Here is a 23,296-nt window from a genome sequence, read left to right on the forward strand (position 1 = left end):
GTTATTAGAGAAAGCCAACTACTTAAATAAAGTGGTTGACAGAATTGGCAGAGACAGACTTGAGCACATAACGAGCTCCGAATGTTTAAGCTTCCCTGCAGGTGAGAAACTGAGATTCTACGCTTTCGCCTCTCAACATACACATTGTTAAAATCAATAAAATTATGCAATCCTTTTGTATCTGCACTTCAGATTTCATCTATTGAAATTACTATCTGGTAATTACATCATGAATGAAATAGCTGAAACGAAATTGCCTTTGATATATACATGCAGGATGATTAGCTAATTAATGCCCAGGTTTTACTGAACTTCATACTTTGTAGCACTCTTGTAATGGAACAGGAACCCATGTCTTGCTTAATATAATCGCATTACTTTGCCGCGATGCCATGGAGTGACACGGTGGCACAGTGGTTAGCACTGCAGCCTCACGGCGCCAGTGACCCAAGTTCAATTCTGGCCTTGAGTGACTGTCTGTGTGGAGTTTGCACATTCTCCCAGTGTCTGCGTGGGTTTCCTCCGGGTGTTCCGGTTTCATAGAACATTACAGCACAGTACAGGCCCTTCGGCCCTCGATGTTGCGCCGACCAGTGAAACCAATCTAAAGCCCATCTAACCTACACTATTCCAATATCATCCATATGTTAATCCAATGACCATTTAAATGCCCTGAATGTTGGCGAGTCCACTACTGCTGCAGGCAGGGTATTCCACTTCCCAGAGTCCAAAGATGTGTGGGGTAGGTTGATTGGCCATGCTAAATTGCCCCTTAGTGTCAGGGGGAATTAGGACTGTAAATATGTGGGGTTACGGGGATAGGGTCTGGGTGGAATTGTTGCCGGTGCTGGCTCGATGGGCCAAATGGCCTCCTTCTGCACTGTAGGTTCTATGAAAGTAACCGTACTCATTGCTAGGATTTCTGCAAAACTTTTGGCGATAAAATCAAAGAAAAATAATTAGTAAGTGGTTTGCAAAGTTAACAAATCGAACAGGCTTGATTTATTTTATGCAAAAAACAGTTGGAGGGTGGCAACTTGGAACAAGCACTCAGTTTTGAATGAAGTCAACAAGTTTACAAAAATCATTGCTCTAGAAATCTATGGAGACAAGTGAATCTTACCAATGAGTGGCGTGAGTCAGTATTGAGTGAATATTTCAAAATGTCAAACTTACACTAATCAGGCCCCCCTGACTCCTGGTGTGCCCGAAGACTTTCTCCACTGTGCCTTCGATCAAAGGATAGGCCTTCTGCCAGGCAAACTTGTCCGAATGCACGGGGTGCAGTGGGTGGCAAGGTTTTGTCACCAGGAGGATATCGGAAAACAGAAAGAACATTTTGTGCTTGAGTTCCTCGCCTTTAGGGGGCACAATCGCCAGCCAGCCCTCACGAATGTACATCCTTCCTGTGATAACACAGAGGAGGAAAGTTGTTAAAAACAAACTTTGCGCCAAATATGGGAAGTATGAAAGGCTTCCCGCTTCCCCTCTGTAGCTTCACTGGAGCGTGCAGGGGGGTTTCCACCAAGGACCCTGCTTGTAAAAGGAAAGTCCACTCAAAGACAAAAATCAAAGAGAAAATTCTCATCTATCAACACAATTGATCGCGCCAGTTCGTTTTACCTCACTTTTATTTTGAAACCACTATCTGCCCAAGTGCAGCTTAAAATTTCTCTGTGAAACAGCAAACATACATATTTTGATGAGACCTTTGAAATAACGTAGCAGCAGGACATCTGATTCTGCAATTGTGCCAAAGATCTACAGAGCAGACTCCTCCAACAACCAATAGAGAACTTTCATTTATATAGCATCTTTTATAAACTCCGTACGTTCCAAAGCCAATGATGTACTTTTGAACTTTAGCCTCAGTTGTAATGTAGGAAACAATACCATCAAATTGCACGCTCCCACGCACAGGAGTGTGATAATGAGAAGAGAATCTGTTTTGGTAATACCTGATTGAGAGATAAATACTGGACAGGACAGCAGGGAGAGTGCCCCTGATATTCATCAAAATAGTGGCATGGATCTTGCGCGCCCACCTGCAGCTCATCATTCAGTGCCGCACTGCGTCAATACTGCACTGGAGTGTCAGCCTGAATAGGGTGTTCAAATCTGGATTGGGTCTTCAACCCATAACTTTCTGATTCACAGGCAAGAGTGATCATAACTGAGCTAAGGCAGACTCCTATATTACATGTTGCATTAACACCTCTTGCAGTCAATAAAGGATAATCCTGTGCTCATAGAAGGGAACCTGCACTTTAAGAGAGTGTAAATCAGAGATACGGCCACCAGAGATTCTGCTATGAATTCTCCAATCAGCAGCTTCCTGTTGGAAGCATTGGGTGGTAGAATTAGCTTCATAATTGTCAGTTAAAGTTACTGTGCAGCACAAGGACTTGAACAGCGTGTGACAACTGTCCTCATAGAATCCCTACAGTGCAGAAGGAGGCCATTCGGCCCATCGGATCTGCACACAGTATCTTACCCAGGCCCTCGCTGCAGCCATATCTCCATAACCCCATTGAACATGGCCAATCCACCTAACCTGCACATCTTTGGAGTGTGGGAGGAAAACAGAGCACCTGGAGGAAACTCACGCAGACACAGGGAGAACAGGCAAACAACACACAGGCAGTGACCAGAGGCTGGAATCGAACTCGGGTCCCTGGCGCTGTGAGGTAGCAGTGCTAACCATTGTGCTGACTGGTTCAGTGTCAGTATCTACCAATGGCATCATCTAAGCACAACAGACATCATGCTGGCATGGACTAAAAGATTCGCGTGCAAGTGCAGGGAGAAGCTGAACAACAAAATGAACCTCAGTGTGAATATAGCTCACACCCCAGTTAAACCAAAAGTTGTTTTTCCTTTAAGAAACCTTCTTGTGCCCATTTTGTCAAACAATAGATACAAAATACAGACTGAGAGCTCTGAAGAATGGAATTAAAGTCATAGAGGTTTACAGCATGGAAACAGGCCCTTTTGCCCAACTTGTCCATGCTGCCCTTTTTTTTAAAAAAAGACTAAACTAGTCACAATTGTCCGCATTTGGCCCATATCCCTCGATAGCCATCTTACTCATGTAACTGTCTAAATGCTTTTTAAAAGACAAAATTGTACCCCCCTCTACTACTACCCCTGGCAGCATGTTCCAGACACTCACCACCCTCTGTGTGAAAACATTGCCCTTCTGAACACTTTGGTATCTCTCCCCTCTCACCTTAAACCTATACCCTCTAGTTTCAGACTCCCCAACTTTGGGAAAAGATATTGACTATCTAGCTGATCTATGCCCCTCAGTATTTTATAGACCTCTATAAGATCACCCCTCAGCCTCCTGCGCTCCAGAGAAAAAAGTACCAGTCTATTCAGCCTCTCCTTATAACTCAAACCATCAAGTCCCGGTAGCATCCCAGTAAATCTTTTCTGCACTCTTTTTAGTTTAATAATATCCTTTCTATAATAGGGTGACCAGAATTGCACACAGTATTCCAAATGTGGCCTTACCAATGTCTTGTACAACTTCAGCGAGATGTCCCAACTCCTGTATTCAATGTTCTGTCCAATGAAACCAAGCATGCCGAATGCCTTCTTCACCACTCTGTCCACCTGTGACTCCACTTTCAAGGAGCTATGAACATGTACCCCGAGATCTCTTTGTTCTGTAACTCTCCCCAATGCCTTACCATTAACTGAGTAAGTCCTGCCCTGGTTCAATTTACTAAAATGCATCACCTTGCATTTATCTAAATTAAACTCCATCAGCCATTCATCAGCCCACTGGCCCAATTGATCAAGATCCCATTGCAATCCAAGATAATCTTCTTCACTGTCCACTATGCCACCAATCTTGGTGTCATCTGCAAACTTACTAACCATGCCCCCTATATTCTCATCCAAATCATTAATATAAATGACAAATAACAGTGGACCCAACACCGATCCCGGTTAAAATAGATTTTGGATGCTTACTGCCAGGAGGGTTAGAAAATTCCGGCCTAAGATGCAGATGCTTCAAAGGAAATCGAAGGGTGGAATTCTCCCAGTTTGAGAACATTGATACCATTGCTCTATTACCTGATATGCATTTAGCTTTGCAAGATAAAAGGATGATGACCCCAGCACCCCTCTGAGCCCATCACCTGCAAGGCACCCATGCCCCACTTGGACCACTACCCACCACATCTGAAGTGTTCACCTATCCCCTTTCAGTAAGTGATGTGGTATCCCTTTGAACCCTCTTGTTTGTGAGCTTTCCATGCAGCCTGGTCAGGGATCGGTCTCTCCTCTGTCTTCCATTATTTGAATTCTTCATCCACTCCCTGGCCATCACGACCTTCATTCTTCACCTGCTCCCCCAGTCCTTGCCCAGTCCCACCTGCCAGCGGGAAGAGCAACCTGCCATTAAATCGCCACTGGACGAATCGCAATATGATTTTTATGCGAGCGGGTTTGACTTTTTTGCCAGATTCTCCGCACTCGCCAATCACCAAACCCGCCACAGGTGGGTTGGGGAAATTCTACCCGACTTCACCACAAATAACCATCTTTGAATGAGGCCAACAAAATGCAATTAAAACCAAACTAGGATCTCCAGAAGTAACGCTGCAAATTTAAAAATCAACATTTAGAATCATAGAAGCCCTACAGTGCAGGAGGCCATACAGCCCATTGGGTTTACATCAATCACAATCCCACCCAGGCCCTATTCCCGTAACCCCACATACTTACCCTACTAATCCCCTTGACACTAAGGGGCAATTTAGCATGGTCAGTCAACCTAACTCGCACATCTTTGGAGTGTAAGAGGAAACCCACGCAGGCATGGGCAGAATATGCAAACTCCACACAGACAGTGACCCGAGGCCAGGACTGAACCCGGGTCCCTGGCGCTGTGAGGTAGCAGTGCTAACCACTGTGTCACTGTGCAACATTTGGATAAGTACACGGATGGGAAAGAATTAAAAGAATATGGCCCAAACGCGGGCAACTGGGACTAGCTGGGAGGGTACCATGGTCAGCATGGACTGGTTGGGCCAAAGGGCCTATTTCTGTGCTGGGTTACTCCATGGCTCTGTGACTCTAATTAGGAATATTTCTGAACCTAACTGCGACCTTTACTAACGACCTCGCATAACTAAGGAATTAACATTTACAACGGCAGGACATTAGTCAAAATTCCCTTTTAAAACAAAGGAGGCTTTAAAAAAATGCTTTGGATCCTGAATGCAATGGAAACACAGATGTTCGTTATCAATGATTCATTTCATACTCAACGAGTCATGAACCTGTCCATTATTGCCCTCCCTGGTACTTTAAGCAGGACTTTGAAAAGGGAAAGTTCAAAGAGCAAGACTTGCAAGCTACCCTTCCCATGTCAAACACTTTCAACTTGTGCTTTCAAAGTGAAACTCAGCAGCTGTTCAAAGGGCTGTGGGTTTGCAGGGGGGCAAGGACAGAGCGAAAGGTTGCACTACAAAGTCTTAGAACTACCCAGCAGTGATATCTTATACAAAAGGTAGAAACCCACAAAAATTAAAACACTATGGATTGCGATAAAATACCTGCCTTTGCCTAACATTTTTCGATGGGGTTGGAAGGGTGGGGGGGGGGAGGGGGGGGGTGCAGTGGGGAAGAAGCCACGATGGAGGGCGGGGGCCGGGGGAAGATCTGGAATCTTCTATTTTTGAAAAAAAGCTGTCTCTTAATATTAAATCAAATGAGAAGGCTAATATTGAAAAAAAATCCCAGAGAAGTCGGCTAGGAATACTTATGAAGTGCCTACCAACATCTGATAGAAACTGCCTTCTACACGCCGGGTATTCATCTCTCTCTCACTCTCTCTCTAGCCTTTTTATCTGCCTGCCCACAAGATTTGGAGCACCATTAATTGGTCCTCGGGGAGGTTGACAGGCCTCCGCTTTCATGAGTGGGCTCTTTGTGCTTTTACACATGTGGGCATCTCTGAAGAGATAAACAAAAGGAGAGAGTTTGGAAAGAGAAAAAAAAAGACCAAAACCGCGCCTTCGATAATCTAGGCCCAAAGCCTTCAGCAGTCACCAGCAAGCTGACAAATTAAGTTAAATCAATTCTTTGAAAGCCGGCGACCGTTTTGCATTAGGCCACGTCGTTAGGGTTCCCGCGACCATTCCAGTCGGTTTGGGATCGCCACCCCCTTCACATTTACTGCAACATTCAAGATCTTTTCCCAAGGAAACTATAAAGGAATTATTGATCACAGGAACTAACCTGGAGCTAACACCTGGCTCCTTTGTCCTTTCAGCAGTTTCTGTACTCTCAGCAGCTGCAGGTAGTTTTCATGTCTCCGTGCCTGATCCTGAATGTGCTGAGAAACTTCGGAAACCGCTTTTACTGCATCTGATGTTCATGGAAAAGAGCACAGGAATTTTAAGAAAAAGTAAAATTTTGCTCTCCGGGAAAAGAAACAGACATTTGCTTAATCTTCGTATTCAAGAGGCGGCTGGATATAACACTTGGGGGAAATGGGATCAAAGGTTATGGGGAGAAAGCAGGATTAGGCTATTGAGTTGGATGATCAGCCATGATCATAATGAATGGCGGAGCAGGCTCGAAGGGCCCAATGGCCTCTTCCTGTTCCTATTTTCTATGCTTCTATGTAAGGTCTGCATTCGCCAAGTGCTGTCATTACTACGCAAGTAATAAACCGTGACTGCACTGCTTTCTCCCAAGCTTGTCTGGAGAGTTAAGGTGATTTTGAGGATCTGATTAAAATGAAAAGGGAGGCGTACGTTAAGTCCAGGCAACTGAAAACAGATGGAGCTCTGGAGGAATACAGAGAGAGTAGGAAAGATCTCAAACGGGGAGTTAGAAGGGCAAAAAGAGGGCACGAGATGTTCTTGGCAGGCAGGATTAAGGAGAATCCTAAGGCATTCTATTCATACGTTAGGAACAAAAGAGTTGTCAGGGAGAAAATCGGACCTCTCAGGGACAAAGGAGGGGAATTATGCTTAGAACCCAAGGGAATAGGGGAGATCCTAAATGAATACTTTGCATCGGTATTCACGAAGGAGAGGGGCGTGTTAACCGGGAGTGTCTCGGAGGGAGGTGTTGACCCGTTAGAGAAAATCTCCATTACGAGAGAGGAAGTGTTAGGTTTTTTAGGGAACATTAAAACTGACAAAGCCCCAGGGCCTGATGGCATCTATCCTCGACTGCTCAGGGAGACGAGAGAGGAAATTGCTGGGCCTCTGACGGAAATCTTTGTCGCTTCTTTGGACACGGGTGAGGTCCCTGAGGATTGGAGGATAGCGAATGTGGTCCCGTTGTTTAAGAAGGGTAGCAGGGATAACCCAGGAAATTATAGGCCGGTGAGCTTGACGTCCGTGGTAGGGAAGTTGTTGGAGAGGATTCTTAGAGACAGGATGTATGTGCATTTAGAACGGAACAATCTCATTAGTGACAGACAGCATGGTTTTGTAAGAGGGAGGTCGTGCCTTACAAATTTGGTGGAGTTTTTTGAGGAAGTGACAAAAACGGTTGATGAAGGAAGGGCCGTGGATGTCGTCTATATGGATTTCAGTAAGGCATTTGACAAAGTCCCACATGGCAGGTTGGTTAAGAAGGTTAAGGCTCATGGGATACAAGGAGAAGTGGCTCGATGGGTGGAGAACTGGCTTGGCCATAGGAGACAGAGGGTAGTGGTCGAAGGGTCTTTTTCCGGCTGGAGGTCTGTGACCAGTGGTGTTCCGCAGGGCTCTGTACTGGGACCTCTGCTATTTGTGATATATATAAATGATTTGGAAGAAGGTGTAACTGGTGTAATCAGCAAGTTTGCGGATGACACAAAGATGGCTGGAATTGCGGATAGCGAAGAGCATTGTCGGGCAATACAGCAGGATATAGATAGGCTGGAAAATTGGGCGGAGAGGTGGCAGATGGAATTTAATCCGGATAAATGCGAAGTGATGCATTTTGGAAGAAATAATGTAGGGAGGAGTTATGCAATAAATGGCAGAGTCATCAGGAGTATAGAAACACAGAGGGACCTAGGTGTGCAAGTCCACAAATCCTTGAAGGTGGCAACACAGGTGGAGAAGGTGGTGAAGAAGGCATATGGTATGCTTGCCTTTATAGGACGGGGTATAGAGTATAAAAGCTGGAGTCTGATGATGCAGCTGTATAGAACGCTGGTTAGGCCGCATTTGGAGTACTGCGTCCAGTTCTGGTCGCCGCACTACCAGAAGGACGTGGAGGCATTGGAGAGAGTGCAGAGAAGGTTTACCAGGATGTTGCCTGGTATGGAGGGTCTTAGCTATGAGGAGAGATTGGGTAGACTGGGGTTGTTCTCCTTGGAAAGACGGAGAATGAGGGGAGATCTAATAGAGGTATACAAGATTATGAAGGGTATAGATAGGGTGAACAGTGGGAAGCTTTTTCCCAGGTCGGAGGTGACGATCACGAGGGGTCATGGGCTCAAGCTGAGAGGGGCGAAGTATAACTCAGACATCAGAGGGACGTTTTTTACACAGAGGGTGGTGGGGGCCTGGAATGCGCTGCCAAGTAGGGTGGTGGAGGCAGGCACGCTGACATCGTTTAAGACTTACCTGGATAGTCACATGAGCAGCCTGGGAATGGAGGGATACAAACGATTGGTCTAGTTGGACCAAGGAGCGGCACAGGCTTGGAGGGCCGAAGGCCTGTTTCCTGTGCTGTACTGTTCTTTGTTCTTTGAAGGGGGGGAGGTTTAACACAGATATCAGAAGGACATATTTCACACAGAGGGTCGTGGGGGCCTGGAATGTGTTGCCGGGCAAGGTGGTGGAGGCGGACACACTGGGAACGTTTAAGACTTATCTAGACAGCTATATGACCGGAGTGGGAATGGAGGGATACAAAAGAGTGGTCTAGTTTGGACCAGGGAGCGGTGCGGGCTAATTGTTCCTTGTTTCTCGTTTCAAGGCTTCATTCTATGATCATCTTGCTGGTGCCAGTACAGAGCGAGACTGCGGATAGTTGGAACCTGTCTCGGGGGCAGGGAATTCATATGGTGTTCATGGAAGTGGAAATGACTAGGGTTGGGAAGCATTTTCCGATCAGGGCCATTGTGATCTCCTGGACTCGTTTCGATCGCCTCAGGGGGTCGGAGAGGAATTTCCCAGATTTTTTTTTTCCCCATATTGGCCCTGGGGTTTTTCACTCTGGGTTTTCGCCTCTCATGGGGATCACATGGTCTGGAATAGGGGGGTGGGGGTGAGTTAATAGGTTGTAATGAACAAAGCATCGTAGCTGTGAGGGACAGCTCGGTGGATAGGATATTGGTATGTAGATAGGCTGGAAAATTGGGCGGGGATCCTGGATTCAGGATTCAATCCTGGACCGGGGAGCGGCGCGGGCTTGGAGGGCCGAAGGGCCTGTTCCTGTGCTGTATTGTTCTTTGTTCTTTTATTTTCTGTGTTCAAGCACCCTTGATGGGAAGCACAGTAAGCTGGGCAGCACGGTGGCACAGTGGTTAGCACTGCTGCCTCACAGCGCCGGGGAGCTGGGTTCGATTCCCAGCTTGGGTCACTGCCTGTGCGAAGTTTGCACGTTCTCCCCGTGTCTGCGCGGGTTTCCTCCGGGTGCTCAGGTTTCCTTCCGCAGTCCGAAAGATGTGCTCGTTAGGTGCATTGGCCATGCCAAATTCTCCCTCAGTGTATCCAAACAGGCACTGGAGTGTGGCATCTAGGGGATTTCCACAGTAACTTCATTGCAGTGTGAATGTAAGCCTACTTGTGATAGTAATAAATAACCTTTAAAAACTAAACCATGATTTGCCTTTGAGTTTTAGACTGTTATCACTTAATGCAAAATTATATAGAAAGCCAGATTGTGTGGGCCTTATGTGTGTATAGCTCTTTTCTGTAACGGTCAATGGATAATCTTAAGCGTTATCTTCTGATAAGTCGAATGCTTATAGAGGAATACCATCAGATTTTCTGAAAAATGCACCTAGATTAATATTTCGCTGGAATGATTCTGAAATACAGGGAAGGAAAAGTGAATCTTACTCGTCAACTGCTGAAATTCTGGATGGTCAGGGCTGGTGTTTTCAGTTAAATCTCGTAGCAAATGTTTGTATCTGAAATAAAATTCAATTTGTTTTAACACCCATTACTTTTACCTGCAAGAGGAAAGAATGTCAAATTTTCCCGTTGTAATGTCCTAACTACGTTAGGGGGTTGTGGGTTTATCACAAAAAGAAAAAGGCATGGTTTGCACACATGGGCCCAAAATAACACAACAGATTTATTCTTGGATCGCTTGCCTGTCTAGAAGACAAACTGAAAGTAAAAAGGCAGCCATGCAGCACCCCAAAGACGTCACCATCAAATCATGTGACTGGCTCTTAAAGCAATCATGCAACTACTTAAATATATAACATCCCTCCCCCTTTACCTCTGTGGTCATGATTTGTTGACAACAAACAAAAGCAGGCAGGCATTCACCAGAGAACTGACTGCGCATTTCCACTCGATGGAAAGCAGTTGAAGAGAACGATAAACGGAAAAGCATTTAGAAGTAACTGAGTCAGTTACAGAGTGGGTGATGGATGTGAAAAGGCAGATATTGTCCTGGGGCGGTTGGTTGTGGGGTGGGAGGTCATTTAGCATGTTTGTGGTCCTATGAATCATTGAGGGGCGTGGAGGTGGTGCAGCACGGGATTAAGTGGGAGTTAAGACTCCCCTTACCTCTTCCCACTAAAAAGCTGGAAGAGTCTGAAGAATATAGTTTGAAAGAGAATAAACAAAGCCTGGAGGAAGAACAGTTTCAAGTGGCTATTTCAACCTGAAAAAAATGCTTCAAAAAGTTGCTATCACCCAAGGCTTTTCCTTTATCATTACACATTATTTGTACAATTAGGATCAGCATTCTTGCTAATAAGCCTCCACTTTTAGTTTACCTTTCCCTACCCTTTAAACTAATATTTCCCCTTTTTGGCTTTGGGGTGTTGACTGGGATCCCTTGCTTGGCTTTTTCTCACGAAGCTTCGAATTGGGAGGGTCATTAGCTTCCCCAGGAAGCTTGGGTACATGGAGGAGGAGGAGGGCGCATGAACGCTGATCCATTGCAAACAACCACCAGCACACAGAGTTGACACCCATCTGAATGCTACCATGCGTTTCATTATTGGAACACTACACACAATACCAATCCCTGTCCTGGCAAATATCACTCTTCCACATATCCTCCAACTTGCAACGACCCACAAAATGACACATCGCTGTAGATGGTTGGGCAAACAAAACGCTTTGACATTATAATCGGGTAAACAGGAGATGTCTGGAGAAATGATTAGCAGTGATGTACTGAACAAATGTATTTGCATGATGAGATTAAAAGAACCATCTTGTATCCAACTCGAGGAATTAATATGGCAAAGTAAAACTTTGCGACTTGGAAAAGTTTAATAGCCTGTATGAATCTATGATGGGCAGAGAGAACTCGCAGGCAACCAGGGATTCCAGGTCCCAGTTCATCTCTCCCTCATGCATATGGAATAAAAGCTTTTCTTGAAGTTCGACATGGTCTCCAAGGCTCGAATCGTTTTATTTCCCTCCTACAATTGGCGCTGCGAGCAGGGTACCGTATCGGACAACCGGCGACTATGTGGTTCCAATTCGGGTGAGTACATTAATTTTACCACCCATGGTTAGGGGAGCGATCCCACACGAGTCGCTGGCTGGCTGTAAGTTGCGGTACTAAAAGAACTATATGGAGGAAGGGTCTGACCGTGTGAACTTGAAGGAAATCGAAGGGTAATACTACGCACGTAGAATTGATGAGAAAACTTAAGTAGGTTTTAGTGAAGTTCGCAGATAAAACCCGCGCTGGGGAAAAACACGGAGAAAGGATTGAAGGGTCTCGCTTATAGCGAGGAGGAGCCGTGAGGGAGGATTCCGCGAGAGGGTAGAGGGGGGAAAAAAGGCCACGAGAGGAGAGTGTGTGCAAAAGTGGCCAAGTGTGATAAAACAGGCGCCAGTACAGGGGGTTTACAATGGGGACCCGAGGCATCTATTGGCGCGGGAGGGGGACAGGAACAAACCACATGGTGGGGGCCGTGGTAGCAACAGTGCCAGACTTAGTTGAGGACAGTGACGATCAGGCCTAATGGGACAGTTTAGAGGAAGGGATGTACTGGGGCGGACATTGCGGGCACGGGTACCCGTATCCTCCTCCTTACGAGGAGGAAGGCAAGCCACAGCCTGTAGCCCCTTTGCCAGTTGTAAGGGAGATCACGGGACAGACAGACCTCTGAGCAATAGATTCAAACACCTCATACAATTTTGGTCACCAGTGGAGTGCCCCAGGGATCTGTTCTGGGACCCTTGATGTTTGTCATTTTCATAAATGACCTGGATGAGGAAGTGGAGGGATGGGTTGGTAAATTTGCCGATGACAGGAAGGTTGGCAAATGGATGGTGTTATTGGTGTTGTGGATAGTTTGGAGGGATGCCAGAAGCTGCAGCGTGACATAGATAGGATGCAAGACTGGGAGGAGAAGTGGCAGATGGACTTCAACCCGGATAAATGTGTAGTGGTCCATTTTGACAGGTCAAATGGGATGAAGGAGTACAATATCAAGGGTAAGACTCTTAGCAGTGTAGGGGATCAGAAGGACCTTGGGGTCCGTGTCCATAGCACTCTTAAATCGGCCTCGCAGGTAGAGGAGGTGATTAAGAAGGCGCATGGTGTGCTGGCCTTCATCAATCGAGGGATTGAGTTTAGGAGTCGGGAGATAATGATGCAGCTTTATAAGACCCTCGTCAGACCCCACTTGGAGTACTGTGCTCAGTTCTGGTCACCTCATTACAGGAGGGATGTGGAAATGATTGAAAGGGTGCAGAGAAGATTTACAAGGATGTTGCCTGGATTGGTTGGCATGCCTTATGAGGATAGGTTGAGGGAGCTCGGTCTTTTCTCCTTGGAGAGACGAAGGATGGGAGGTGACCTGATAGAGGTGTACAAGATGTTGAGAGGTATAGATCGGGTGGATTCTCGGAGGCTTTTTCCCAGGGCTGAAATGGCTGCTACGAGAGGACACAGGTTTAAGGTGCTGGGGAGTAGGTACAGAGGAGATGTCAAGGGTAAGTTTTTCACTCAGAGGGTGGTGGGTGAGTGGAATCGGCTGCCGTCAGTGGTGGTGGAGGCAAACTCGATAGGGTCTTTTAAGAGACTTCTGGTTGAGTACATGGAACTTAATAGGATTGAGGATTATAGGCAAGCCTATATATAGCCTAGGTAGGTAGGGACATGACCGGCGCAACTTGTGGGCCGAAGAGCCTGTTTGTGCTGTATTTTTTCTATGTTCTATACAGCAGGGGAAAAGCAGATGGTTCTAAACGAACTACCCCCATGAAACGACAAAATGACAATGGCCCTTTTTGGGATAAATTAGGTGAATTTTGGGCGACCCATGGGTTGACTAATGACGACAGTCATTTATTGTTGAGGGCAAAGGGTGCGATCTCTAAATGGTTGTGGCATGCCTGCCCAAACCGGTGAGGGCACTGGTTTGGGCAGACACGTCACAACCTTTTAGAGATCGCATGTGAATCACCCAGCGGGGAGGGGAAAACAAAGACGCCCACTTTGTGGCTTTTAAATTAGCGGTAAAAACTGCCCTGGGGAGGGACAGTGCAAACTGGACCCTGATCACCCTGATTAAGCAAGGACCAAAAGAAAGGGCAGAGGACTATGCACAGAGGAAGTTTGAGGCATTCAAACACCACTCGGGGATAGCCGTCCACACCGAGACGACAAAACCTTCTTAAAGGTGTTGACCGACAAAATGGGTCTGCATTTGACCAGAATCGTGGAGATGGGCCTATCGGTGGGCAATACCTATAATCAGGTCCTCACCTCGACGATGAAGACGGAGGCTAATTCTAGGAAGGGGCACAGGGTGAGCCCCAAGGAAAGGATAGACTGAGAAAGGCAGTGCTACAAAACTGTGGGAAGGAAGGACATTTTGCGAGAGAATGCAGGGCCAAGAAAGAACAGGGGTGGGGCCCGCCGAGATGCCGGAATTGCCGAAAGCCAGGGTTGAGAGAATGAAAAGGCATCTCGTGAGTTTCTCCGTTAGTCTATATTTCTCTTCAAACCAGTTGAGGTGATCCCAATTTCTTTGTTGCTTCTGGGAAAGACGTTTATTATTCATTCTTCCCCTTTACTTCACTCGCCTGCACGCCACCAACCTTCCTAGTAGCTTGCTGGCTGGACAGGTAAGGAGATTCAAAAGTGCTTCTCATTAATACTGATACTGCCACTGCAGTGTCAATGGGGAACTGCTTTCGCTCTCGGTCAAACAGGAATGAGCTTATGGCAGGGGAGCAGCAGCTGCAACCACAACATCCAGGCAAAAAAAAACAATAAAAATTCAGTATCGTTGATTTCTCTCCTTTCAACCAAATGTCTCCATTGATGTTGACACAAGTGCAAGTAGCCAATCATCACTGGAGAACCTGATCTCACCCAATGAAGGAGCAGCGCTCCAAAAGCTCGTGACTCCAAATAAACCTGTTGGACTTGAACCTGGTGTGGTGTTGTGAGACTTCTAATTCTTATGTTCTTTATTACCGACCTCAATACAATTTTGCCTTAATAAACACCCTTAATATTCCTGACAGAATCTATAAATATACATCGTTACATTGGCGACGAGGATAAAATGGATTCTGAGGACACAGCCTCTGACCCGATATATGTGAGCATCTTGTTTTCATCAAAGTCTGAAGAAAAAATTACTCACCCGAATGCCTGTCTTTGGGCCAGTGGACCCATAAAAGATATTGCCAGATCCTTAGCCGAATGAGCCTAGATTGGCCGATACAGTCAGAAGTTTAGAAATATGCAGAAGGAAAAGGGAAAATAACCCTCAGAAGCAAGAGCCATGGTTTTGAGTTTGAAAGAAAAGATAGAACTTAAGTTATGAGAAAACAAAGAGTTGCTGTTTTTTTAAAAAAGAGGAAGAGAATAGAGAGCAATATTTTGGGTGGATAGGGAAAAAAATGTCCCAAGGAACCGGAGGACCTATCCCAGAAGCACGGGAAAATTAAGAGGCTGAGATTGCCGGGCTCCTGATCCAAGTGGAGCCTGCAGGGGGTCCGGGTGGCAATCCCAGCACTGAGGGAGTACAAGCAGCGAGGTTCCGAAGTTTTTGCGGGGGGGGGGGGGGGGGGGGGAGGTGAAGTCACCTGCAGGGGTATCATATCCAAATATTACTCCACCCATTCCTATTATCCCCAGTGGGGAAGGTGGGGGAAAGAGGGGTTTATATTGGAAAGGTTTAAGTTTAAGTTTATTTATTAGTGTCACAAGTAGGCCTACATTAACACTGCAATGAAGTTGCTGCGAAAATCCCCTGGTCACCACATTCAGGCACCTGTTCGGGTACACTGAGGGAGAATTTAGCATGGCCAGCACATCTTTCGGACTGTGGGAGGAAACCAGAACACCCGGAGGAAACCCCACGCAGACACGGGGAGAACGTGCAGACTCCACACAGACAGTGACCCAAGCCGGGAATCAAACACGGGTCCCTGGCGCTGTGAGGCAGCAGTGTACCACCGTGTCACCCGAAAAGGGACCTAAAGTAGACATCCTGGTGCATTCCCCTTGCACTGGGGTGCTTTATAATCAAAATGTGAAGATTATTTTCTTTCAACAATTGAATTTCTGCTGTTTCAGAGTGGAAGACAGAAGAATCAAGTATGCAGATAATGCGCCATGGCTCCTTTCCTCTACAAAGTGCACAACCAATTCCACCTCAGGGTTTCCACGCACAGATACCAATGCACCTCTCTGCAGGCTGCTCTCTCAAAATAAAAAGCAGTGGATATTTAAAAATTCTGACAGGTATTGCTGATGGCTCGGTAGCTACAGATGAAGGTCAGTCTGCTTATACTATTTCACAAACTCAGTAAAAATCCTCAACTCCCTCCACTTTAGCATCCAACTATTTCACAAAAGCTTCAAGAGTTTTTACTTCCAACATGCTGTTGATTTCCAATCTATCGATGACTGCACCGCGGGAAATACTTTTCCAATCAGTTCTCATTCCACCTTTCACTAGGGTGAATCTACGTGCCCTTGCCTTACCCTCACTATTTTAACTTAAATAGTCTGTGAATTCAGACTATTTCTCATCCCTTTAACCATCGGCACAACTTGTGGGCCGAAGGGCCTGTTTGTGCTGTAGTTTTTCTATGTTTCTATCTTCCATGCTTCTGATAAGTCACAGACGCTTTCTAACAAGGCGGAAATGCCCAAGGGCAGGGTTTTCCAGCCCATCCCTCCGCCGCCCCCCCGAAGGTAACACCCACCCGCCCCTGTCTTATTAAACAACTTCTTCAGTAAATTTCTCTTTAAGTTTATTATATACGTTTCATTGAACCCCTACAGTGCAGGAGGCAGCCATTTGGCCCATCGAGCCTGCACTGACTCTCCAACAACATTTTACCCCAAGCCCACACCATCCCCGTAACTGCCATATTTAATACATCTAACCTATACATGTTTGGACACTAAGGAGCAACATAACCTGGCCAATACACCTAACCCGCACATCTTTGGACTTTGGAAGGAAACCCACGCTGACACGGGGAGAACATGCGAACTCCACACAGATAATGACTCAAGGCTGGAATTGAACCTGGGTCCCTGGTGCTGTGAGGCAGCAGTGCTAACCACTGTGGCACCGTTCTCCCCATGTCTGCGTGGGTTTTCTCCGGGTGCTCCAGTTTCCTTCCACATCCAAAGGTGTGCAGATTAGCATGGTAAATTGCCGCTTAGTGTCCAAAGGTATGCAAGTCTGGTGGATACCCATGGTAAATGCGCAGGGTTATGGGGACAGGGCAGGGGTGTGGGCCTGGGTAAGTTGCTCTTTCAGAGAGTCGTTGCAGACTCGATGGGCCACCCAAGGCTCCATAAACTTCGTCAGGAACGGAAGATCCAACTGGCAACCAATGGTAAGTGGCTTCCCTTGCTGGGAAACATGCTGTGGGGTGGGAATTGGATGGGGGCGGGGGTGGTGGAATCTCAGCCATAGGTTGAAATTTTCCAGCCCTTGCCACTGGAGGGATCTTCCGATGGTTTGCTGCCTTCAATGTGGGAAAGCTGGAAAATCCTGAACACTTTTTACTGCCTTTGATCCTTTATAGATTTTTTTTTCAGATGGCTGGAACCTATCTGATTGAGTCCCACTGTAAAGTATATTCGCTGTTCCTGATTTGCCCGAGTTTGAGAGGTTTTCTGGGAAGGCAATCCCCCAAACAGTGGGACTTCATTCCTAGAATGTGAGGCTTGCCTGTTCATTCTACAAAACCTGACCAATCTGCTGAGTGCTTTCTACATTTTTTATTTTACTTTCAAACATCCAATGATTGATTTTTGGTTGCAAGTTGCACACAGTAAGAATGCTACTTTTGGAATCACCGTAGGGGTGCTCTGTTGGGCTTGATATGTCAATGAAATGTGGAGTTTCCACACAGGTATTTTTCTGATCATCAATCTTAGTCCCAGAATTAAAGAAAAGTAATGGCACACAGACAAACAGTCTGTTTCTGCCATAAACACCCATGTAAGTTTGGCAAGATATCAAAAGTGTAGAATGGGATGCAAATGATTAGGGACGGTTAGCATGGCTTTGTGAGTGGAAAATCATGTCTCACAAATTTGATTGAGTTTTTTGAAGGGTTAACCAAGAAGGTAGATGAGGGCTGTGCAGTTGATGTTGTCTACATGGACTTTAGCAAGGCCTTTGACAAGGTACCGCATGGTAGGTTGTTGCATAAAGTTAAATCTCACGGGATCCAGGGTGAGGTATCTAAATGGATACAACATTGGCTTCTTGACAGAAGCCAGAGGGTTGTTGTAAAGGGCCGTTTTTCAAACTGGAGGCCTGTGACCAGCAGTGTGCCTCAGGGGTCAGTGCTGGGTCCACTGTTATTTGTCATTTATATTAATGATTTAGATGAGAATATAGGAGACATGGTTAGTAAGTTTGCAGATGACACCAAGATTGGTGGCATAGTGGACAGTGAAGAAAGTTATCTCCAATTGCAACGGGATCTTGATCAATTGGGCCAGTGGGCTGACGAATGGCAGATGGAGTTTAATTTAGACAAATGCGGGGTGATGCATTTTGGTAGATTGAACCAGGGCAGGACTTACTCAGTTAATGGTAGGGCGTTGGGGAGAGTTATAAAACAAAGAGATCTAGGGGTACAAGTTCATAGCTCCTTGAAAGTGGAGTCACAGGTGGACAGAGTGGTGAAGAAGGCATTCGGCATGCTTGGTTTCATCGGTCAGAACATTGAATACAGGAGTTGGGACGTCTTGTTGAAGTTGTACAAGACATTGGTAAGGCCACACTTGGAATACTGTGTGCAGTTCTGGTCACCCTATTATAGAAAGGATATTATTAAACTAGAAAGAGTGCAGAAAAGATTTACTAGGATGCTACCGGGACTTGATGGATTGAGTTATAAGGAAAGGCTGGATAGACTGGAACTTTTTTCTCTGGAGCGTAGGAAGCTGAGGGGTGACCTTATAGAGGTCTATAAAATAATGAGGGGCATAGACAAGGTAGATAGTCAATATCTTTTACCAAAGGTAGGGGAGTCTAAAACTAGAGGGCATAGGTTTAAGGTGAGAGGGGAGAGATACAAAAGTGTCCAGAGGGTGGTGAGTGTCTGGAACAAGCTGCCAGAGGTAGTAGTAGAGGTGGGTACAATTTTGTCTTTTAAAAGCATTTAGATAGTTACATGGGTACGATGGGTATAGAGGGATATGGGCCAAATGCAGGCAATTGGGATTAGCTTAGGGGTTTAAAAAAAATAAGGGCGGCATGGACATGTTGGGGCGAAGGGCATGTTTCCATGCTGTAAACCTCTATGACTTGATGTGAGATTAGCTCATCTCATAGAATCCCTACAGTGCAGAAGGAGGTCATTTGGCCCATCGCGTCTGTACTGACCACAATCCCACCCAGGTCCTATACCCATAACCCCACACATTTGGGTATAATTTACAAAAATTCCCCCTGACACTAGGGTCAATTAAGTATGGCCAATCAACCTAACCTGCGCATCTTTGGACTGTGGGAGGAAACCAGAGCACCCGGAGGAAACCCATGCAGACACGGGGAGAATGTGCAAACTCCATACAGACAGCGACCCGAGGCTGGAATTGAACCCGGGTCCCCTGGCACTGACGCAGCAGTGCTACCCACTGTGCTACCATGCCTAGGAATAAGACAGTAAGATGTAGAAACAGAAGTAGGCCATTCGACCCATTGGGTCTGATCCGCCATTCAATGAGGTCATGACTGATCTGATAATCCTCAATCTGCCTTGTCTTCATAACTCTTGATAGATTTTTAATTAGTCAGGCAGTCGCAGCCTAGAACATACTTAACCACCCAGCCTCTACAGTCCTCTGCAATAAAGAATTTCACAGGTTCACTATCCTCTGAGAAGAAATAATTCCTTCTCATCTCTGTCTTAAATGGGCGACCCCTTACTCTGAGGTTATGCTCTCTGGTCCTGGACTCTCCCACAAGAGGAAACAACCTCTCAACATGTGCGCGCGTATGTTCAGCAAAGGATGGGGTGAGAAAGAGGTAAGACACCTTGAGCCAGCAGGGATACATGGTACGAAGATGAAGACCTGGCCAACTCCAGAATGCCATGCATAGGAGGCTGTGTGGAGACAAACGGGGAGGACAGGGTGACCAATACTGAAGTGATAAGAAGGATTGGCTTCTTAGGACATCCTGCATCAAGACAGACATACTGAACAAGACAGATAGGCCGCAGGACAAAGGTAGTCAATTTTTGAAGGTGATGTCTTGGGTTCCTGATGGGAAAAAGGCCCCATGGAAAGTTAAGAGCTGAGCTAGTGGCATCTTTAACAAGACCTGAATGGAAGATTATGGACAGGGAACTATTTGATCTGTTGGAGAAGAGATTATAATGACAAGGTTCTATGTTATTGATGGTCAGAATGATTAAACCTCCTACAGCCAAATTTAATCATCTACTTATGCTTCCCATTTTGAAGTGTTTGCTGAACCATCTTACACGTAAGGCGGGGTCAGAGGTTTACAGCGGTGGTCTCCACATCTCATTGGGAGGTGTTAGAAGTGTCAGGTTTTATAAACAATTATACTTTAGGCTGCCAATTTAATTCCAGGATGGAATAGAGTTTGAGCTCTGGGCAGCATGGTGGCACAGTGGTTAGCACTGCGGCCTCACAGCGCCTAGCACTGCTGCCTCACAGCGCCAGGGACCTAGGTTAACTCCCGGCTTGGGTAACTATGTGAGGAGTTTGCATGTTCTCCCCATATCTGCGTGGAGAACATGCAAACCTTCTTCCTCCGGGTGCTCCGGTTTCTTCCCACTCCCTGAAAGACATGCTGGTTAGGTGAATTGGCCATGCTAAATTCTCCCTCAGTGTACCTGAACAGGCGCTGGAGTGTGGCGACTAGGGGATTTTCACAGTAACTTCATTACAATGTTAATGTGAGTCTACCTGTGACACTAATAAATAAATAAACCAAAAATAGATAGGTGCTTGATGCTGGCGTGGACATGATGGGCTGAAGGGCCTCTTTCTGTGCTATAAAACTCTATAACTAAACATCATTTGAAACTATAATTGGAAAGTGTTTGAGTAGAAGATGCAACAGAAATGTTGCAATACTTTTCACCAATTATGTCAACAGAGGAACACGATCAGGATTGAACCCAGGCTTTGAGATGTCCATATTTTCCTCTGTGAATTCACAAGATAATTTACAAAAATACCTCTTGAGAATTTTGCATCAGCTTGGATCTGCTGGCATTGAAGATGGCCTCGCAATATTATACTGGTTGTAATCAAGGAGTGAATAATGGTTGCAATACCCAGAGAACGTTCTGCTCTTTTCTGAACAGTACCAGCTAAAATGGGTAGCTGGAAACTCAGCTGAAAATTCCCCCTGAAGGATGGCACTTCTGACAGGACAACCACCAACTTCCTCTTCCCCCAATGAACGTTTATTTATTAGTGTCACAAGTCGGCTTACATTAACACTGCAATGAAGTTACTGTGAAAATCCCCCTCGTCGTCACACTCCAGGGCCTGTTTGGGTTCACTGAAGGAGAATTTAGCATGGCCAATCCACCTAACCTGCATATCTTTGGACTGTGGGAGGAAACTGGAGCAGCCGGAGGAAACCCACGCAGACACGGGGAGAACGTACAAGCTCCACACAGATGGTGACCCAAGCCGGGAATTGAACCCGGGTCCCTGACGCTGTGAAGCAGCAGTGTTAACCACTGTGCCACCGTACCGTTTGGGTACACTGAGGGAGAATTTAGCATGGCCAATGCACCTAACCAGCACGTCTTTCGGACTGTGGAAGGAAACTCACACAGACACGGGGGTGAACATACAGACTCCGCACAGACAGTGACCCAAGCTGGGAATCGAACCTGTGCCCCTAACGCTGTGAGGCCACCAGTGCTAACCACGGTGCCACTCCGCACTAGTGCGTCACCCGGATCATTTGCCCCAAGTCTCGGCGGTGATTGCTTTCACAGCTTGACCAAGCTGACAACAAGCTGTACCTTAATGCAAACGGGGTACCCTGAAGACTTTTCAACACCAGTTAAACTATTCAATCTACAATAGCACTCTGGAAAATATTCAAACTATTTGGGTGTTACCAAACTATTACTGACAATCTGCTCTCTTCGGTATGTACACAATGGGAATCTAATTAGTACACACTCGACTAGACCAAACAATCCCTGTTGTCGGCATTCCAGGAGGAACAGTGTAATGAAAACATAACAGTCTTGACATACAGGTCTGCTTAACAATAACTGGTCCACGATTTGTTTCTCATATAATTAGTGCATTTTGTTGTTGCTGTCTGATGGATATTTTCTGGTAATAAAGGGCAGCATAAGGCGAATTCCATCTCCTCTGGGCCTAATATACCAATGATGCACGACTGTCACTGTGGGAGTCTGTCAAATGTGGAGTGCTCCTCTGTGCAGGTCCTCTCTGAACAGTGGCAGCAGCTGGCTCTGGCATATGCTTGTACAAGCACGAGCTTCCCAAGACCCGCTGCTTTCATCACTGCGGAGATTAATTACTGCAGACTGGTGTCAGTTGCAGGCAGGCCAGGCCTCGGGGAGAATCCCACACGATATACTGTGACAGCAGACATAATGTGTCCTGTCATTTGGAAGTCCAGCACTTACTTTCCCTGCTTTTATCAAGGAAAAAAAAAAGAGCCAAGGCAGAAATACCGCGGGTTTCTCATGTTGCAGACACACACGTTGACCCAATAAATACTTTATACAAATTCCTGTGGACTTAAGTTTAAACTACAAGATCAATAATCTGGTCTAAGCAAACCGAAAATGCTTACTTTACTGCAAAGGTACATAGGTCGAAAGGGAATATTAGGTAAAAAGACGCCTGTGACACGAAATTAATAAAGGTATTGATTACATACAACAGTTCATCAGAGATTGCATGGGTTTGAATCGAATGCAATCGGGCAATGGGAACTCACAAGGGCACAGGGTAAAGGGCGGATCCCGGGTGTATGCAAAAGTCATCATCTAATCGTTTCTCGCTTCATACAACAAGACGACAAATCTGCTTCTCCCCAATTTCAGCTCCGTACAATGGGAAACGTCACAGCAAAGGGAAATGACGACAAATAAAAAGAGCAAAAGGAAATCGGGAAAAGCAACAAGTAACGGTTGCAAGCCCAAGAGGACAGCGTGTGACGGGTTTGGAGAGAGGAGCCCCGCACACATGAAGGTGACATCTACAGGTATTTGCTTTTCAGTGGGTGGCGCAGTGGTGAGCACTGCTGCTTCACAGCGCCAGGGACACAGGTTCAATGCCGGCCTCGGGCCACTGACTGTGTAGAGAATGCACATTCTCCCAGTATCTGCGTAGGTTTCCTCCGGGTGCTCCGGTTTCCTCCCACAGTCCAAAGGTGTGCGGGTTAGGTTGATTGCCCATGCTAAATTGACCCTAATGTCAGGGGGACTACGGATAAATGTGTGGGGTTATGGGCATAGGTGGGATTGTGGTCGGTACAGACTGAAGGGCTGAGTGGCCTCCTTCTGCTCTAGGGATTCTAAGATTCAATGAAAGGTTTGAGGTAAAGTTCAAGATGATCACCTCACGGACGACCTATTTTTGGGCCTTGTTTGGTTAACATTGTGTTCACCTGTGGAAAAAATACATTCAGCAT

At 46.1% G+C, this 23,296-nt stretch overlaps 1 protein-coding gene across 1 annotated transcript in view; it reads right to left on the reverse strand.

Annotated features, from left to right (window-relative positions):
* Positions 1–23,296, reverse strand: part of arhgef39 (Rho guanine nucleotide exchange factor (GEF) 39) — a 97,151-nt gene that overhangs the window by 14,605 nt on the left and 59,250 nt on the right. Inside the window, exons 7-9 of the mRNA XM_078234698.1 lie at positions 10,038–10,108; positions 6,259–6,387; positions 1,177–1,406 (exon numbers count right to left, since the gene is read on the reverse strand). Coding sequence (XP_078090824.1) covers positions 1,177–1,406; positions 6,259–6,387; positions 10,038–10,108 — 430 coding nt within the window. The remainder of the gene's footprint in view (positions 1–1,176; positions 1,407–6,258; positions 6,388–10,037; positions 10,109–23,296) is intronic.

Source organism: Mustelus asterias, chromosome 19 (assembly GCF_964213995.1).
Source record: "Mustelus asterias chromosome 19, sMusAst1.hap1.1, whole genome shotgun sequence".
Lineage (NCBI taxonomy): Eukaryota > Metazoa > Chordata > Chondrichthyes > Carcharhiniformes > Triakidae > Mustelus > Mustelus asterias.